Source organism: Phyllobates terribilis, unplaced genomic scaffold (assembly GCF_046119375.1).
Source record: "Phyllobates terribilis strain yellow unplaced genomic scaffold, ASM4611937v1 Scaffold_2__4_contigs__length_985480577, whole genome shotgun sequence".
In the NCBI taxonomy this organism is placed as follows: Eukaryota; Metazoa; Chordata; class Amphibia; order Anura; family Dendrobatidae; genus Phyllobates; species Phyllobates terribilis.
Genome location: NW_027362762.1, coordinates 931,280,478 through 931,299,488, shown reverse-complemented (window position 1 = coordinate 931,299,488; position 19,011 = coordinate 931,280,478). Strand labels below are relative to the sequence as shown.

Sequence of the window (19,011 nt, the reverse complement as noted above, 5' to 3'; positions counted from 1 at the left end):
ATACAGGGTTCATAAGACGGAGTTTATACCACTGTTATACACTTTTACCCCTAGATGACTCTGCTGTAGTAGGGTCTAGGTCAAGGAGATTAAATAAAGAGCTGCAACCTGGAAGTAAGCGAGTGTGTGGAAAAAGCCCATGGAAGGCAGAAGACTCTAGTTGGAGAAAATAACTGGACTGGAAGAACAGAGGAGCTTAGAAAATAAGGGTCTGATAAAGAGGGAGTTTGTAAAGAAATCTGCAGCTACAGAGACATAAGCTTGTGATGAAGTGGTTGTTGTGGCATCGTAGGACAACAACCATGAAGGCAACGTACTTATGTGTGAAACAGACCATGTTTGTGCGCCTACTGTGTTGTGCCGTGTTTTGATTTAGCATCTGAGCACCTTGTGCACCATGTTTGGTCATCTCTGGGGGTCCATGTTACATAGTAAGGCCACCATGCCTTGTCTGCAGGACATATATAGGTGTGGGCAATGTGGCACTGAAGCTTTGCTCCGGAGTGGTACTGAAAGAAGATAAAGACATCTCTTAGAGGGCATTGTTTTAGCTCCACATATTTGAGAGTGGGGGTAGAATGTCTCAGGTTTCTAGGGAACCTACCAATGGCCTATGTAATCTTAGGCCTAGACGTTGTCCATTGTGACAAAGATGATGGGCTGGTGGCTGGGGTAAGTGACAAGGTTCCTAAAAAAAAACTGAATGTTGGGTCCCATTGAGTTCAGTTTTGACCCAGAAGACTGAAAGTGCCATGTGTGAGAACGTGAGGCCACCCTGTGGTTCGGTACTCTACTCTTTGGACGCAATTAGTTAGATGTGAAGCACATTTGTAGTTGAGGGTTGTTAATTCCATAAAAAGGTAATGATTTTGTGGTCACAAGGACCTTGGAAGGAACTTAGCAGAAAAACATGAAGTTCCTGGTGCAGCCCTGCAAGATACAACTAGTAGAATGGGCAGGGGAAGACAGAAACTTCCCAAGACACCACTTCCCAAAGTTGACAGGCACTCCAAGGTCCAGCCTATTCTTAGTGGACCAGCGGAGTAGTGTGCAGTCTTCAGCCTTGGAGAAGAAATGCTCATAAATCATTGGGGATATTTTTATTTTTTGTTAATGAAATGGATGTATTTGGGGCTAAAAATAATTTTTGCAATTGGGTTTCATTAAAATTTTTGCACCATTTCACTTTTGCAGGTTCTTTGTTTCCTTGAACATTCAACTTTGATGAGGTCATAAATCAGCTGAGAGGAGCTCAGAAAAAGACAGAGAAATGAGTAACAAAGATAAAAAAGCAACAAATTCCCAGTCAGACTGTCATAGCGGACTGAGGGACAGATTCTCAGTTAACTCATTTTTAATCCAGCAATAGACAGTGTTAAAAAAGAGGATTTAGAAGGCAAGCGGTGCACAAAACACATTCACATAAGTAAAAAAAAAAATATCCCAAAAGTGGACAACCAGCAACGTACAAGTACAATGCCTTTCACGAAACTGCAACCTCCAAGTGTATTCTACCACCTAGTAATCTTGGCTTATTGTGTCATTCCGTGTTTTCAGTCTTTAAGCTTATAGGCAGAACATATATTTAATGCTAAGGCTGAACCCTGCCCATTATACTTTGCAATGATTTTCTGCTGATGTGATTTTCGCAGCGTGCCCCGATGGCAGGAATGTAAAGCAGCTGACCTCCATCTCATCAGAAATAACATTTTTCTGAGCAGTGGAGCGGTATCTGGTATAAAATGCTGACTGTAGATTAGTAAATAAGTCAATGCAACTTTTAAAATAGTTTTTGAAAGTCTGCCTTTTCCATTATCTTAAATGCATTCTGATTTTGCTGAATGTATTCGTCTTGCCATCTTACTAATAGCAAAAGTCCTGACATGATTAAACAATCCACCGGTCTACCAGGGCTATGTCATTACTTCATGCTGAAATCATTTTAATGGAACCATTTGTACTCGAGACTGGAAGAACAAGTGGATTTGTTGTAATGAAAGGAAAAAATGTTTTAAAACTGGTAAAAGGATGATTGTAAATATAAAATACTTGTGAACCAGGGTGATAAGGACAAGAACGTACAGAAGGGAACATGGTGCACTGGGAGAAGAAGGACTCCATGGACCGAGGTCAGGAAATTACTGTGCAACAAGTACAGCAATCCAGGACACAACGGACTGCACTATTCAATGACAGAATAAAATTACTGGACACCATGGACTGGGGAAACAAACAACTAGACACCAGAGACAGGCGGAACAAACAATTGGACACCATAGACTGGGGGAATAAATAGCTGGACCCCAGAGACGGGCGCAACAAACAATTGGACACCATAGACTGAGGAAACAAACAACTGGACACCATAGACTGGGGAAGCAAACAACTGGACACCATAGACTGGGGAAACAAACAAATGGACACCATAGACTGGGGAAACAAACAAATAGACACCATAGACTGGGGAAGCAAACAACTGGACACCATAGACTGGGAAACAAACAAATGGACGCCATAGACTGTGGAAACAAACAAATGGACACCATATACTGGGGGAATAAATAACTGGACACCAGAGACGGGCGGAACAAACAACTGGACACCATAGACTGGGGAAATAAATAACTGGACACCAGAGATGGGTGGAACAAACAATTGGACACCATAGACTGGGGGAATAAATAACTGGACACCAGAGACGGGTGGAACAAACAATTGGACACCAGAGACGGGGGGAACAAACAACTGGACACCATAGACTGGGGAATAAACAACTGGATACCATAGACTGGGGAATAAACAACTGGACACCATAGACTGGGGGAATAAACAACTGGACACCATAGACTGGGGGAATAAATAACTGGACACCACAGATGGGTGGAACAAACAACTGGACACCATAGACTGGGGAATAAATAACTGGTCACCATAGACGGGCGGAACAAACAATTGGACACCAGATACGGGCGGAACAAAGAACTGGACACCATAGACTGGGGAATAAACAACTGGATACCATAGACTGGGGAATAAACAACTGGACACCATAGACTGGGGGAATAAACAACTGGACACCATAGACTGGGGGAATAAATAACTGGACACCACAGATGGGTGGAACAAACAACTGGACACCATAGACTGGGGAATAAATAACTGGTCACCATAGATGGGCGGAACAAACAATTGGACACCAGATACGGGCAGAACAAAGAACTGGACACCATAGACTGGAGAATAAACAACTGGATACCATAGACTGGGGAATAAACAACTGGACACCATAGACTGGGGGAATAAACAACTGGACACCATATACTGGGGGAATAAACAACTGGATACCATAGACTTGGGAATAAACAACTGGATACCATAGACTTTCGGAATAAACAACTGGATACCATAGACTGGGGAATAAACAACTGGACACCATAGACTGGGGGAATAAACAACTGGACACCATAGACTGGGGGAATAAACAACTGGACACCATAGACTGGGGGAATAAACAACTGGACACCATAGACTGGGGAATAAACAACTGGATACCATAGACTGGGGGAATAAACAACTGGATACCATAGACTGGGGAATAAACAACTGGATACCATAGACTGGGGAATAAACAACTGGATACCATAGACTGGGGAATAAACAACTGGATACCATAGACTGGGGGAATAAACAACTGGACACCATAGACTGGGGGAATAAACAACTGGACACCATAGACTGGGGGAATAAACAACTGGACACCATAAACTGGGGGAATAAACAACTGGATACCATAGACTGGGGGAATAAACAACTGAATACGATAGACTGGGGGAATAAACAACTGGACACCATAGACTGGGGGAATAAACAACCGTCTGCATTCCATAGATTAGGGAAACAAATAACTGGACACCACACACTGGGGGTGTGTGGAGCATCACCGTCCCATCCGGTGCGTGGAGCATCACCGTCCCGTCCGGTGTGTGGAGCATCACCGCCCTGTCAAGTGATGCCACCATTCTTGTCGCTGTGCTATAATCAGATCTTGTGCTCCAGTTCACTTTACTATCTGACTGAAATGTGACATAAGTGAATTTCCATTAGACCCCGCTGTCATGTTCTGTTTGGTGAGAGCAATGCCCCCCAGCTAGTCGGCATGTAATAGAGCTGTGGTATGATAATGTACATGGATCAGGTCATGTGGGGGAGCGGCCGTGTCCTCTGAGCTTCCAATGTGCAGTATAATGGCATTAACTATTTCAGGAGGCTGAATCCATGGGGGGTACCCAAGGTGAGGGTCCCAAGAAGGGGCCATCAATTGTTAAAAACCCCTTTCAGGTATTAAAATGTGCAGATTTGTTGGAGATTTGGCTATGGATTTGCCCCAGTTTCACTCTATGCCATGCAAAGGGTTAAATCCGTGGTGAAAATCCACAGGATAGATACACACCACAGGTCAGTTTACTTTATTAATGTAGGGAAACGCCTGCAGGGGTGGAGTTTACTAAATTTGAGTGTTTCCATATTAAGGGCCCCGAAACATAGCGATTATTCCAGAATACTGTCGTAAATTGCTTTAAAAAGCCGTTTGTGCAAAAATTTGTTGACTTTTGGCAATTTCACGGCAGTTTCACCCAGCTGAGCCAAAATGGGCAAAGGTGGTGTGGGACGGGGAATGACATCACAGCTTGTCTAATTCATGATGAGTAGTGGCCTATGGCAGAAATCTTATTCCAGTCCATGATTTATGGCAAATGCACACCACTCGTCAGATGCTCCTGATTCATTAAAGGGGTTGTCCACTACTCGGGCACCCCCTTCTGACTCCCTATGTTTACCCCCCTCCCTCCAGTAAAATAACACCACATATATTCACCTTAGATGCCAGTAATGGTCCAGCGGTGTCGGCAGTGGCTCTCCCTGGGCTCTCGTGACATTGTTATGTCACGCGATCCTTGTGGCCAATCAACGCTGTCTTCACTCTCTCCTCCTATGGACGTAATTGACATCTGGAAGAAGTGAGAGCTCTGGCTGTTCTCTCACTTTCTTAGATGACTTGTTTTGTCCAAACGAGCAGAGTGAAGCCAGTGGTGATTGACCACAGGGATTATGTGACATAAAGTCACGAGAGCCCAGGGAGAGTCAGTGCCAACACTGCTGGAATGGCTCCGGCACCTGAGGTGAGTATATGTGTTGCTATTTTACTGGGGGGAAATATAAGGATTGAGAAGGGGTAGTCCAAGTAGTGGACATCCCTTTTAAGAGATGTGTGCCTCTTAATGAATCAGGCGCGTCTGACTCCCACATGCCTCTTCATCAAGGCCAGCGTGAACATTGCCGGTCTTGATGAATCAGGGCCATAGTCCTAGTGGAGTGGAGCAAGTTACGTTTCAGCCTTTAAGGCATCTGCACACGAGTCGGATACACACTGCATTTTCTATCTGGATTTTTTGTACTTTTTATAAAGTCTCATCCACAGCGGCGCCATGGATTTAAAATTGGCAGCATGTCAATCTGCAACGCCAAGATTGAAACATGCTTTACTAAATCCACAGCATTTCTGCCACAAAATCCACTTTGCTGCTGCAGATTTAGGTGTGGATCTCCCACTGTGTCCTTAATCACTGATCTCCAAGGTTCTGCCCCACTTCCTTACCTGGCTTCATACCTGGCTTCAGCGGGAATGGAGTTATGCCTTACAAAAATTACAAAAAGCCAAACCCTTAAGGGGGTTGTCCACAACTATGTTTTAATTTAAAAAAAATAAGCCTATAGTCATCCTAAAATAAAAAAGGCTAAATACTTACACAAGACGTCGCCATTCCTCTGTAACTTTTCCCATGTCCCCCGCCGGTCTCCTTGCTTCCTCTGATTGGTTCCAACAGTCATGTTTCAGTTGAGGCAGAAGAGAGGGCAAGAAGAGCGTTTCATCCAGCTCAGAAGGAACGTTACCGCTGCAGTCAATCAGTGGCTGCTGATTAGTTGCCTCGATCACCTGACATCCCCAGCTGGAAAAATGAAGCAAGGCAGCGGTGCACAGGAGTGGCCTAGCGGCCCAATTATTCTGGGACCACCAGGGACACATTTATACAATAAAATATAGCAGTGGACACCTCCTTTTATAAAGTAGATGCCAGAAGATTAAATTAATCCAAAAGGATAATTAGTTCCTACCCTACGGTGCATTATATATGAAGTCTATAACCAGAGCTGCGCTCAGCCCCCAGATTCTGGGATTCGCACAGTAATCCCCCATTAATCTCAGTCTACGTAATTCAATAAACAGTTGTGCTTTCTGTAATGACCCGGCTCCTCCGCGATAAGGACGAGAGCACATCGAGAAGCGGCTCTGAAGGGAGGTCGCCACATAAAAGACCAACATTAATAGGATCCTGGGGGGCATTTTAACTTCATTAGATGTATTCTTAGCGCCGGTCGCTGAGGTTATCTGCAGCTTCCAGTGCTCGGCTGTGAACCGTTAACCCTCTCTTATCAATATGGAGCACAATACACTGGAATATCATTAGGAGACAATGAGGCCTCTGCCGGATTCTTCTAGATCCATTCTCTTTCATACAGACGTAGCTCATTGTATTGAACACCCAACAAAGCAATGGAAATCAGGGCCTGACCAATCATTGCACCCTTATCGATCACGCATGACCTGTTTATACTCTGAACCCGCGCACCGAGCCGCTATTGATCAATGTCAACATATTCATGAGCTTCTTCTTCGTTGTTTTTGGCATCACCGTATATATTTATTCTACCTATTGAACCTTCATGTTCATCAGTCAGGTGGGGGCCTGAATATAGTACATGCCGGCCATCATACACCGAATGGCCACTTTATTAGAGACACCCATCTAGTAGCGCATCGGAGCTCATGTAGAAATTTGTTCTGCAGGAATACTGGCCCATGAGGACAGGATCGCTTCTCATAGTTGAAGGTTCTGACAATTTTTGAGGAGCCCATTACACCTTGTCCCAAAAATGCTCTAAAGCAGACGTGCACAAAGTGCGGGCCACATGTGGCCCTTTGGCTGTTTTGGTGTGGCCCGCAGACCGGGACAGCCAAGGGGCTTTATGTAGTGGCACCTCACCCCACGCGACCGCTCTCCACCTGTCTTCTCACTTTCACTGGTATCTTTATCCTCAGGATTAGGATAGCAGAGAAATCAATTATAGAAAAGCAAACTGCTCCCTCTTCCATCATTAAGCTTGTGCTTCTGAGAGCGCGTAGGTACGATGACATCACTACATCGCGTCAGCTGTGTCTCAGTGTACAGCGCAGACTGGAGCTGTGAGGGAACGGGGTGAGGCGAGTAGTTTTTTTTTTTACATCTTACTGACCATGGGGTCTGTGTGGGAAACATCATTCTGTGCATGGGTTCTGTGTCGGAGGACATCATTGTGCGCATGGGGTCTGTGGGGTGGATATCATACTGCGCATACAGACTGTGTGGGGGACAACATAGCACATATGGGGTCTGTGTGGGGAACATCATACTTTGCATGGGGTTTGTGTCGAGGAACATTATTCTGCACATGGGGGGTCTGTGTGGTGGATATTATACTGTGCATGTGGTCTGTGTGGGGAACATCATACTGTGCATGGGGGGCCATACTGTGCATGGAGGACTTCATACTGCACAGGGGGCAGTGTGGGGACATAATACTGTGTAAGGGGGCTGCGTTGAAACAAGACATAATACTGTCTAGGGGTCTTTGTGGAGAGATCATACTGTATGAGAGGGGATCTTACTGTTTTAAGGGCTGTGTGGTGGCATCATATTGTGTGCGGGGACTATGGGGACATCATACTGTGTGCGGGGACTGTGGGGGCATCATATTGTGTTGGGAGCTGTTGATCAAGGCACAAGGGCTGCATAACAGGAGCATATGAGTAACTGCTTTATATAAACAGTATAAAAGGCGGTAAATTATATGGTGTTGATTCGCTCCTATGGGTAAGAATACAGTTTACAATAAACCCTACGGTAACATGTATTAATAGTAGCAGTGAGACACCATACTTTATTCTCCTCAATATTAAGTAGTTAAAATTAATATGAAACAATAATAATGAGCAGAATTACATTTGGCCAGTTCATGTGGCCCTCCACAACAGTCACAGTATCGCATGTGGCCCCTTGGAAAAATTAATTGCCCACTACTGGTCTACAGGATTAAGATCTGGGGACTGTGAATTGGCTTATTTCTTCCATTAATTGATGACCTCTCTTATACTTTGTTTCTTTTCTTGTTTTCTTCAAGCTTTTATGGTCCGCACATACTTTTATTTGCTTTCTTTAATTAAAAGAAAAAATCTTCCCACGCCCCTTAATGAGGCTGAAAGAAGAGTTTGGGCAGTGCACCATGGTCGACTGTTTTGACTTAGATGGGGAATAAAAAAAAAAAAGTTATATCCCCCTAAAGCTTAGCTAACTCACCTAATTGCATGTATTTAAGGCCCAAGTTGGAAAAAAAAAATTGTCTCGAAAATTGGGCAACCACTATCGTGGTTGAAAATGACCAAACCATCACATTACATCCATCCCTGTAGGACATCATGAAGGTGTTGACATCACTGGTGATCCTACCTGTACTGTCCTCATACACCACCGTCACCGTCTTCCAGCTGTAGTGTAGGACGAGGTCCAGCACCGCCCGGCTGATTGCAGCATAATCTGGGTGGAGATTGATGAAGAACGTGTCTTTGTTGTCCACTGACGGATGCTTCCATCGGGTCTGGATGTGAGGAACCTCCAGAGCGTTGCAGATAGACTGGACTGCGCTGACCGAGGAGCTGTGAGATGGTCCAAACAATGCCGCCACCCCGAGAGCAAGCTGGTCACAGGCTGCAGGAGAGAAACGGCAGGACGTAAGTGAGAACACAATCCATTATGTTTTCAAATATTAAAGGGGTTTTCCACTTTTAGCAAAGCAGACCCCAAACTCTTGCAGGCATGTAAAATACTGTATCTAAGCTAGATAGCGCTCAGCTCCCCGCCACTGCTTCGGAGTTTGTGTTTTGGCTGCAATGGTAATGTCATGTCAGCAGCGCGCATCACCGCTGCAGCCAATCACTGAACACAGCGGTTCACATAGGCAGAGCTGCTGGAGCGGGGGAGGGTAAATACCATTTGACTTTGTTATTTTATATGCCTGTAAGCATTTGGGGTCTACTTTGATAAAAGTGGAAAACTTTAATATTTTTTTTACTACTGGAATAGTGATCTGCAACTTGTAGCCCCCCAGCTGTTGCAAAACTGCAACCACCGACCTGATGGAGGACCACAGGCAGGGGCATAATTATAGGGGGTGATTGGTTTGAAGTTACACCCGCAGCCCTGGAGCCAGGTGGGCAAAAGATCCCTTTGTCTCATATGAGAAGATCAATGGTTGTCTGGGGTCTTGTTGGACGTTTTGCATTGGGGCCCACAAGTTTCAAGTTAAGTCACAATGTGAGTACAAAATAAAGCTGAGAACTAATGGACCGGACTGGTCACATGTTCCTCAATCAGCCGCCATCATATGGACAGCGGAGCTGTGCAGTCTGTGAAGGAGGAGAACCTGTAATACTTATATATTAGTAAGTGCCACAAAATCATGTCCCCAACACATCTGTTCAAATAAAGATAAATTGGACATCCCCATTAAATTTAAAAAGACAATATACCACATTTTCTCTCTTTTTTGACCACCGGTGGCTATACATATCTACTATACATCTACCTCACCTTACTACACTCCTGCAGATTTTCACGGTGAAAACACTTCCGATATTTCACTCCTGATTTTAGTTGTCGCCATGTGCCACACCACAGTTAAAGGAGTTTTCATGTACTTCTGTACTGATGGCCATCCTTAGGGACCCCCCGGCACAATAGGCTAAAGTCGGCTGAACCCATCGATATCAGTGGGACCTTTTCTGTGTATGGGGGAGTCAGCTGTCAGGCAAACAATCTATTGGCCGACAGCTATGTAATGTGTATGGGGTTTTTAAGATAGGTCATCATTAACAGACCAATGGGGTTCAAACTTTAAATATGTCCATCAATCAGCTTACTAAAGAGGCTGAGGTGCAGAGTCCTCAGTCCTTTTATGGTTTACTAGACACAACGCCATACATACTATATTTGGCAATGGTGGAGCCTGGTATCACATCTTAGTCTCATACATACTGTAGCTAGCATACATACAGTACATGTAGCATATAGCTACAGAACCAGGCACAGGTATTACTAAATGTACCTGCTCATGCCGGATAAATAATGAAGGATTTTGGCATTCATATGAGCACTGAACCCTCTTCTGTCGACTGATCAATAGGGGTTGTAAGGAGGTCGACCCCCACAATCTGATACTAATGGCTTAGTCTAATGTCCAGTGCACATGGTTGTGACTGGTTCTGCAGCACTATGTGGTCCGGTCCAGTACAAAAGGTCTGAGAAAACGACTTTACGGGAGTGTTCACACTGAGATTTCACCGCAGAAACTCTTAAAAAAACACAAGTTATGATTGGAGAGTTTCTGCTACAAAAACTCTGCCAAAAATCTCAGTGTGAACACAACCTAAGTCAGCTGTTAGTATAAGAGATTACTTTAGGAACTGTGACCTGATGAGTATCCTGTAACAAAGTCCCTACTATCTAGGACAATCTTAGACTATGTTCACTCTGAATATTTTTTAGGAGGATTTTGATAATCTTGCTTAAAAACCACTCCAAGGCTACGTGCTTCAGGCTTCTAAAAATTCTTTGGCCATTCGACGCGCTGTACTTTACAATACAAGTCAATGGGAAAACTGAAAAAGATGCCCAGTAGATGAACGGATGTTTTTTGAAGAGTTTTGGCATCATTTTTACATTAAAAAACTGCTATAATTTTTTTTTATTATTCAATGGAGTGAAACACAAAATGACAGTAAAAGAAACATTACAACAATCATTCGAAAATCCTCTAAAAGAACATCAGAAAAAAACCCCAGGAAACAACCAAAAAAAACAAACAAAAGACGCTCCAGGAGAAAAAACTCCAGACTTTCCTGAAGTGAAAAACTTGTCGGGTTCATCAGAGTTTAAAAAGACGTGGTGTGCACAGAGCCCTAAACTGCTTGGAAAACTCTTCCTATTCATTTCTATGGGATATCCAATTTGCTGTTTACATGATGAGGTTTTTGAGCATTTTTTTTCCCCCAGAAGAGGTTTTAAAAAATGGCTGGTGGAGAATGAAGGCGCCCGGCACATCTTTGAAGGGTCTTCAGGTGGGCTCCATTATAACCGGTCAGTAGACGTACCTCTTCTGGAGGCTTCAAAGCTGTCAAACAGGTTGATTCTCTGGATGTCGTAGGTTAGTGTGGTGTTGGGCATCAGCGTCCGGTTCCTATTGATATTGGTCACCGCAAACTTGAAGGCTAGTTCTTCCACATTGACTGGCTCATTTTCCTGTGTCTCGAAAATCCCTCCTGTAATCAAAAAATAAAAAAAATACCATTAGAAATGCAGTAAATGTACTTACAAGCAGCACAGATAAAAGGCAAATGGACGAATACCAGATTTAAAGGGATTGTACGATGGAAATTGTTTATTCAAAACTCAATAGAGAACGTCAAAAGAAATATATGTGCAATATACATCCATTAAAAATAGTGTGTGGTTTTATATATACATGACATTTTCATATGTAGCAGCGCCCTCTGCTGATTCTCCTGTGGCTGGGATGATGGTTAACCTATAAGGGTGGACGCACATGCTCAGTGGCGTCCCTGCTCTGGCCATGCTTGTGCTGCGTAGTGTTCGGACGAGGCTGACACTATGTGGAAATGAAAGGAGAAATGGAGCTATGAAGTCAGATGTAACAAGGGGGTTATAGATCGATGGGACATTAACTATTAATTACTGGGATCACTGGGGTCACGTGTGAAGGAAGATCTTCTCTGCAGAAGGAGGGAGGAAGACAGAAGACGAGGAGTTATCAGGAGACGGCAGTGCACTCCTAGGAGACGGACTGCTGCCACCCACAGAAAGGGAAGAGAGCAGAACTGCACAGGAGCGAAGGAAAAGGCTAAAAGGGGGGAAACTTACACTAAAGAGTTGTGGGTTTTTTTATTGACATGGTTAAAATAATGTGTAATAGTCAAGAATTTTTTTTAATTTGTGGGATAACCCCTGTAAAGAACATGGAAACTTTGGGGAAGGAAAGAAAAGAAAGAAAAAGAAAAAAGAAAGAAAAGAAAAAAGAGAAGGAAGGAAGGGAGGAAGGAAGAAAGAAGGAAAGAAAGAAGGAAAGAAAGAAGGAAAGAAAGAAAGAAATAAAAGAAAGAAAAAAGAAAGAAAGAAAGAAAGAAAAGAAAGAAAAAAGAAAGAGAAAAAAAGAAAAAGAAAGCAAGAGAAGGAAGAAATGAAGAAAAGAAAAAGTAAAGAGAAGAAAGAATAGGAAGAAAGAAATAAATAATTACTTTTCATGCAAAAATGGGTGCAAAGACCACAAATTTATTACCAAAGCCTCTTGAATACAAATCCAAAAAATGGGGGCAGCCTCCAAAATCAGATGATGAGAAATCAGATTTTAATCAGCCCATGTAACGTTTCGGCTTGAAATAACAGAGCCATTCTCAATCCCTTCTCAGGCTTAAGGAATGCATTGTTATTTCGAACCGAAACGTTACATGGGCTGATTAAAATCTGATTTCTCATCATCTGATTTTGGAGGCTGCCTCCATATTTTGGATATAGGTAGGAAGACAGATATCTACAGGTGCTTCTCACAAAATTAGAATATCATCAAAAAGTGAATTCATTTCAGTTCTTCAATACAAAAAGTGAAACTCCTATATTATACAGAGTCATTACAAACAGAGTGATCTTATTTCAAGAGTTTATTTCTGTTGATGTTGATGATTATGGCTTACAGCCAATGAAAACACAAAAGTCATTATCTCAGTAAATTAGAATAATTAACAAAAAACACCTGCAAAGGCTTCCTAAGCATTTAAAAAGGTCCCTTAGTCTGTTTCAGTAGGCTCCACAATCATGGGGAAGACTGCTGACTTGACAGATGTCCAGAAGGCAGTCATTGACACACTCCACAAGGTCCCAGAGTCTGGAGGAAGAGTGGAGAGGCCACAATCCAAGCTGCTGGAAGTCTAGTGTGAAGTTTCCACAATCAGTGATGGTTTGGGGAGCCATGTCATCTGCTGGTGTAGGTCCACTGTGTTTTAGCAAGACCAAAGTCAGCGCAGCCGTCTACAAGGACATTTTAGAGCCCTTCATACTTCCATCTGCCGACAAGCTTTTTGGAGATGGAAATGTCATTCTCCAGCAGGACTTGGTCCCTGTCCACACTGCCAAAAGTACCAATACCTGGTTTACACACAACAATATCACTGTGCTTGCAAACTCGCCTGACCTTAACCCCATAGAGAATCTATTATAGAGAATCTATGGGGTATTGTCAAGAGGAAGATGAGAGACCCCAGACCCAACAATGCAGACGAGCTGAAGGCTGCTATCAAAGCAACCTGGGCTTCCATAACACCTCAGCAGTGCCACAGGCTGATCGCCTCCATGCCACATTGCCACATTGATGCAGTAATTGATGCAAAAGGAGCCCCGACCAAGTATTGAGTGCATTTACTGAACATACATTTCGGATTTTAAAAACATTTTTCAAGCTGTTATAAAGTATTCTAATTTATTGAGATAATGACTGTTGTGTTTTCATTGGCTGTAAGCCATAATCATCAACATTAACAGAAATAAAACACTTGAAATAGATCACTCTGTTTGTAATGACTCTATATAACATGAGTTTCACTTTTTCTATTGAAGAACTGAAATAAATTAACTTTTTGATTATATTCTAATTTAGTGAGAAGCACTTGTAGATAGATGGATAGATAGGAAACAGATTCGTCTGATATAACTGGGAAGGTTTATGTAATGTGAGTGCTGCAGACTATCTCGGAAGATCATGGGACATAACATTGGGGAGATGGAGAGTCACTGATCCGAGAGGTAAATCCCTTTAAGAATTTACAATGAAGCCCAAAATATTGGACTGCTTTATAAAATTCCTTCACAATTGTGTCTCCGTATTCTTTCCTTTCCCCCCACAGCCGACCTGTCAGCAAACTCTATTCCTACAACTAGACAGGATTTCATATTGACCGGCCCCTTGTGGTTTTACTTCTCTAAATTGTTTAAGAATTTTCATTCTTTTCCCCTCGTCTCTTGTGTATCGCCCGTTCCTGGCTGAGAATATAAATTTAAATACAGTTTGAGGGCAAAAATCGTATTTCTATTACCAACAACAATACGCTGTTTTGCTGATACAGTATACATGTATATACAGGAGGATTAAGAAAGCAACTAATATGCAATAGGGTAAAAAGTGAGCTAACGATCTACGTGGTTTACAGACTGTCATAAGTTTAAAGTGGTTTTCCCACAAAAAAAGGACATTTTAAATAATAGGTCTCGGAATAAAAATTAGTTTCACAATTGAATGTATTTAAATAAAATGTTCCTGTGCTGAGATAATCTTATAAATTTGCCCCTGCTGAGTACTGTGTAATGGCTGTGTCTGACCGTACAGGAACATGGTCTGATCATACCACATCTCCTGGGCAGGGGAAGAAGAATAAGTGGTTATACAGACAGGACAGCATGGGATGCAGCTGATTCTTTCTATTAGGTAACATTTCACTGCCTGTTTTATCACAGGAGCAAGCAATTCTGACGCATCTCCAGTCCTCTGAGCTCATCAAAAATCAAATCAGTGACATATGAGCTCAGCGGCAACCGTAGCACCTACCTTTACTGACTTAATTTATGATGAGATCAGAAGGCCAGAGACGTAGCAGAAAATACTCACTCCTGTGATAAAACAGGCAGGGGAATGTATTACTTCACAGAAAACAGCGGCTGCAATCTCATGCTGTAATGTCTGTATACTCTGTTATGTGTCCTCCCCTGCCCAGGAGCTGTGGTATGATCAGACAGTGTTCTTCTACGGTCACACACAGCCATTACACAGTACACAGCAGGGGCACATTTATAAGAATATCTCAGCACAGGAAAAAAAAATGTAATGCATGCAATTGTGTAATTTATTATTATCTATTATTCTAAGATCTATATATCCACATACATATATAAAAATACACACATACATGCACATATATATATATATATATATATATATATATATATATATATATATTTATTACACACACATACTTGCTATATTCATGGCCACGCTCCTGTTGCTGCGAGGACGGGATTCACTTAATTCTGATCACTATGCATTACTATTATCTCTCCAGTTCTCATTGAATGATCGCTCTATAGGGTCTGGAGAATATTCTCTGCATCCCTTTACCCAGAACTGTGCTACTTGGTAAAACATTGATTTTCCGCTCGCTTGGGAAGCGGCGTGCCTCCTTCACAATATGCCTGCAGATAAGCTCGTCTACTCTTTCCAAATACCATACTTTTTTTTTTGGTCAATGGAAAGGCATTTTTACATTTAGAAAATAGCAACAACAGTCCTAGCAAAAATTGTGTGACTACAATACAGTCAGATCCAGCGACCACAGACATTACTGGAAATGCCGCCCTAAATCTGCAGCTGCAGCTGTGAATATGTATTGTCTATATTTTTCGGCCTTTTCCTCCTCTGTGCATCATTTCAGTCTTTTCCTCGGTACCTGTACCGGGTGGGTGTGCTCTTCCCAGAATGTGCTCTCTACAGTTTCTCTGCTATTCCTCTTGCCCCCTCATTGCATCTCACAACATTTAGGGGTTGACCGGTGAAAACAAGCTATCATTAATCCACGCTGTAGGGAATAACTTGCTGATCGGTGGCGGTCCGACTAATGGGACCCACATCGATCGGAAGAATGGGGCAGTTTTATCCTGGTTAGAACAGAGCGGGAGTGTGCATGCTCGCCCGCTACTGCATTCACACAATATGGGGGTGCCGGACGCGCGCTTGTCTTTTCTTCCGGAGCTCCATAGAGAATGAAAAAAGTGGAGGTCGAGCGGCTGATCTGCGGTTCCATTTTGTAAAAATTCCCCATTTTCTCGATCTGTACTGGTCCCAGCAGTCGGACCCCCAACGATCAGTAAGTGGATAGGTGGTAACTTTTCTTTAACGAGACAGCCATGTAAGTATCATGTATAGAACGAGGCTGTGGCAGATGTGGCTACACTTAAAGGGGTTGTCCAGACATCTAATATTGATGACTTCTTCACAGGATAGTTCATCAATGCCTTATCAATGGGGGTCCGACACCTTGTACTCCCACCAATCAGCAGGATGTAAACACTACAGCTCCATCCATTTTTTACATCCGGCCGCTGTCAGAGCAAACAGCAGCTGATCTGGGGGTGCCGGGTGTCAGACCCCAATCAATAGGACACTGATGATTAATCCTAAGGAAAGGTCATCAATATCAGATGATCGGACAACCTCATTAACCTTCAAGGAACCAGAGACCAGCTCTGCTCTTCCTATTTTGTGTCCAGACAGACGTGACCGCTGCAGCCAATCTACCAGAACAGAACAGAAAATGGGAAGACTAACGGGGAACCCCTGCAGGACTGGAACTGGAACTGCAGGGGATAAGTAAGGTATTATTTAATTATTTGAAAACCTTTTAAAAATTTTCTGAAAAGAAACAAAAATAGAGGGTAGTTAAAGGGGTATTCCCATCTCCAAGATCCTGTCCCAATATGTAGTAGGTGTAATAATAATATTAGCAAATACGTCCAATTAGAAATGTAGTATAGTATTTTTGATTCACTATCTCTCTTACCTCATGTGCAGGCATTGCAGGACCTTAGGTATCCATGGTTACGACCACGAACAACTTTTAACTAAATGTGACTTTATCAGTGGACGTAACCATGGATACCCAAGGTCCTGCGATGCCTGCACATGAGAAAAGAGACATAGCAAATCAGAAAAACTATACTACATTTCTAATTGGAGATATTTGCTAATATTACTATTATTACACCTACTACATATTGGGATAGGATCTTGGAGATGGGAATACCCCTTTAACCCCCTTAACTACCGGTGCCGTATTAGTACGCATATTTGCGTACTGCCCGTTCAGTGAGGGCTGCTGCGCTGAGCCCTCACTGAACGGAGCACATGTCAGCTGATTCTTACAGCTGACATGTGCCCGCAACAGCCCCAGGTGGAATCGCGATCCACCCGCGGCTGTTAACATGTTGAATGCCGCTGTCAATCTCCGACAGCGGCATTTAACGCGCGCTTCCGGGTAGCGCGTCATAACCCCCGCCCACCGGCGACCCCGTCACGTGATCGCGGGTCGCCGATGGGTGGGCATGACAACCCAGGGTCTGCAGCAGACGCCTGTGGTTGTCATGATCTTGTCGCTATGAGCACCACCTAGTGGTCGGCGCTCATAGCACAGGACCATTTCTGCTGCATGCAGGGGACCTGCTCGTCCCCTGTATGTAGCAGAGGCGATCGGACAGTTGCTGCTTCTAGTCTCCTATGGAGACTATAGAAGCATGCAAAAAGTAAAAAAAAAAGTTTTTAAAAATATAAAAAAAAATAAAAAAATATAAAAGTTTAAATCACCCCCCTTTCGCCCCATTCAAAATAAAATATATATAAAAAAACCCTACATACACATATTTGGTATCGCCGCGCTCAGAATCGCCCGATCTATCAATATAAAAAAAGAATTAATCCGATTGGTAAACGGCGTAACGAGAAAAAAATTCTAAACGCCAGAATTACGTTTTTTGGTCGCCGCAAAATTGCAATAAAATGCAATAACGGGCGATCAAAATATCGGATCTACCCCAAATATTATCAATAAAAACGTCAGCCCGGTGCGCAAAAAATAAGCCATCAACCAGCCCCAGATCACGAAAAATGGAGACGCTACGGGTCTTAGAAAATGGCGCTATTTTTTTTTTTTTTTTACCAAATTTTGGAATTTTTTTTCACCACTTAAATATAAAAGAACCTATACATGTTTGGTGTCTATGAACTCATAATGACATGTAGAATAAGAAGGGCAGGTCAGTTTTAGCATTCAGTGAACGTGGTAAAAAAAATAAATAAAAAACAACTGTGGTATTGCACTTTTTTTGCAATTTTACCGCACTTGGAATTTTTTTCCCGTTTTCCCGTACAGGATATGGTAAAACTAGTAACGGCGTTGAAAAGTACAACTCGTCCCGCAAAAAATAAGCCCTCACATGGCCATATTGACCAAAAAATAAAAACGCTATGGCTCTAGGAACAAGGGGAGCAAAAACGAAAATGCAAAGACGGAAAATGCTCCGGGGCTTAAGGGGTTAAAGTGAATCTGTCAGCAGGTTTTTGAAATGTAATATGAAGACAGCATGCTGTAGGGGTTAAAACACAGATTTCAGTGATTCCTCTCTTATCAAGCTCCATGGTTTTGTTTGCTTACAGTGATTGTTTTAGCACCAGGAGTTTCCATAGCTGGGACACAGCAGTGCATGTCTCTTGGTTCTACATGCCCCCTTCTGTGATAAGCAGCTCACAGTCTATGGACAATGTCCATACAAAGCCTGGGGTGGGCGGGGTTAGCTTCCTCAGCTCTGCTTCATGCTAAATCTAAAAGCTCTGATTGTGTGAGAAAGGCTTCACTCAGTAATCTAAGTGATACATCACTGGATTCAGCTTCTCTTTGCCCACATCATGCTGTTCTCATACGAGGTAGCAAAAAACCTGCTAACAGATTCCCTTTAAGGGTCCCATATACATCTTCCCTGACAAATGATAGAAGATCTAGGAATTTTCATTTACAATTCCCAATCTTTTTCCCCAGGAGATAAATATCTGGCAATGGTGTCTGATGGTGGTTAACCCCATCAAAAATGGAAGTTGGAGATAAGCATGGATGAGAACGGAGTGTCGTGAGAGACCGTGAGGCAGACGGGCAGCTTTAGAGAAGCATATGACGACAAGTTTATTTACGGTTTTCAA

At 42.9% G+C, this 19,011-nt stretch overlaps 1 protein-coding gene across 5 annotated transcripts in view; it reads right to left on the bottom strand.

The window, feature by feature from the left end:
- Positions 1-19,011, bottom strand: part of GRIK1 (glutamate ionotropic receptor kainate type subunit 1) — a 481,071-nt gene that overhangs the window by 304,890 nt on the left and 157,170 nt on the right. For all 5 annotated transcript variants that reach the window (XR_012302847.1, XM_073668326.1, XM_073668329.1 and 2 more), the window contains exons 2-3: positions 11,303-11,470; positions 8,604-8,861 (exon numbers count right to left, since the gene is read on the bottom strand). Coding sequence is in view for 4 of the 5 variants with exons in the window: in XM_073668326.1 (XP_073524427.1) it covers positions 8,604-8,861; positions 11,303-11,470 (426 nt within the window). In the remaining variant the exon portion in view is untranslated. The remainder of the gene's footprint in view (positions 1-8,603; positions 8,862-11,302; positions 11,471-19,011) is intronic.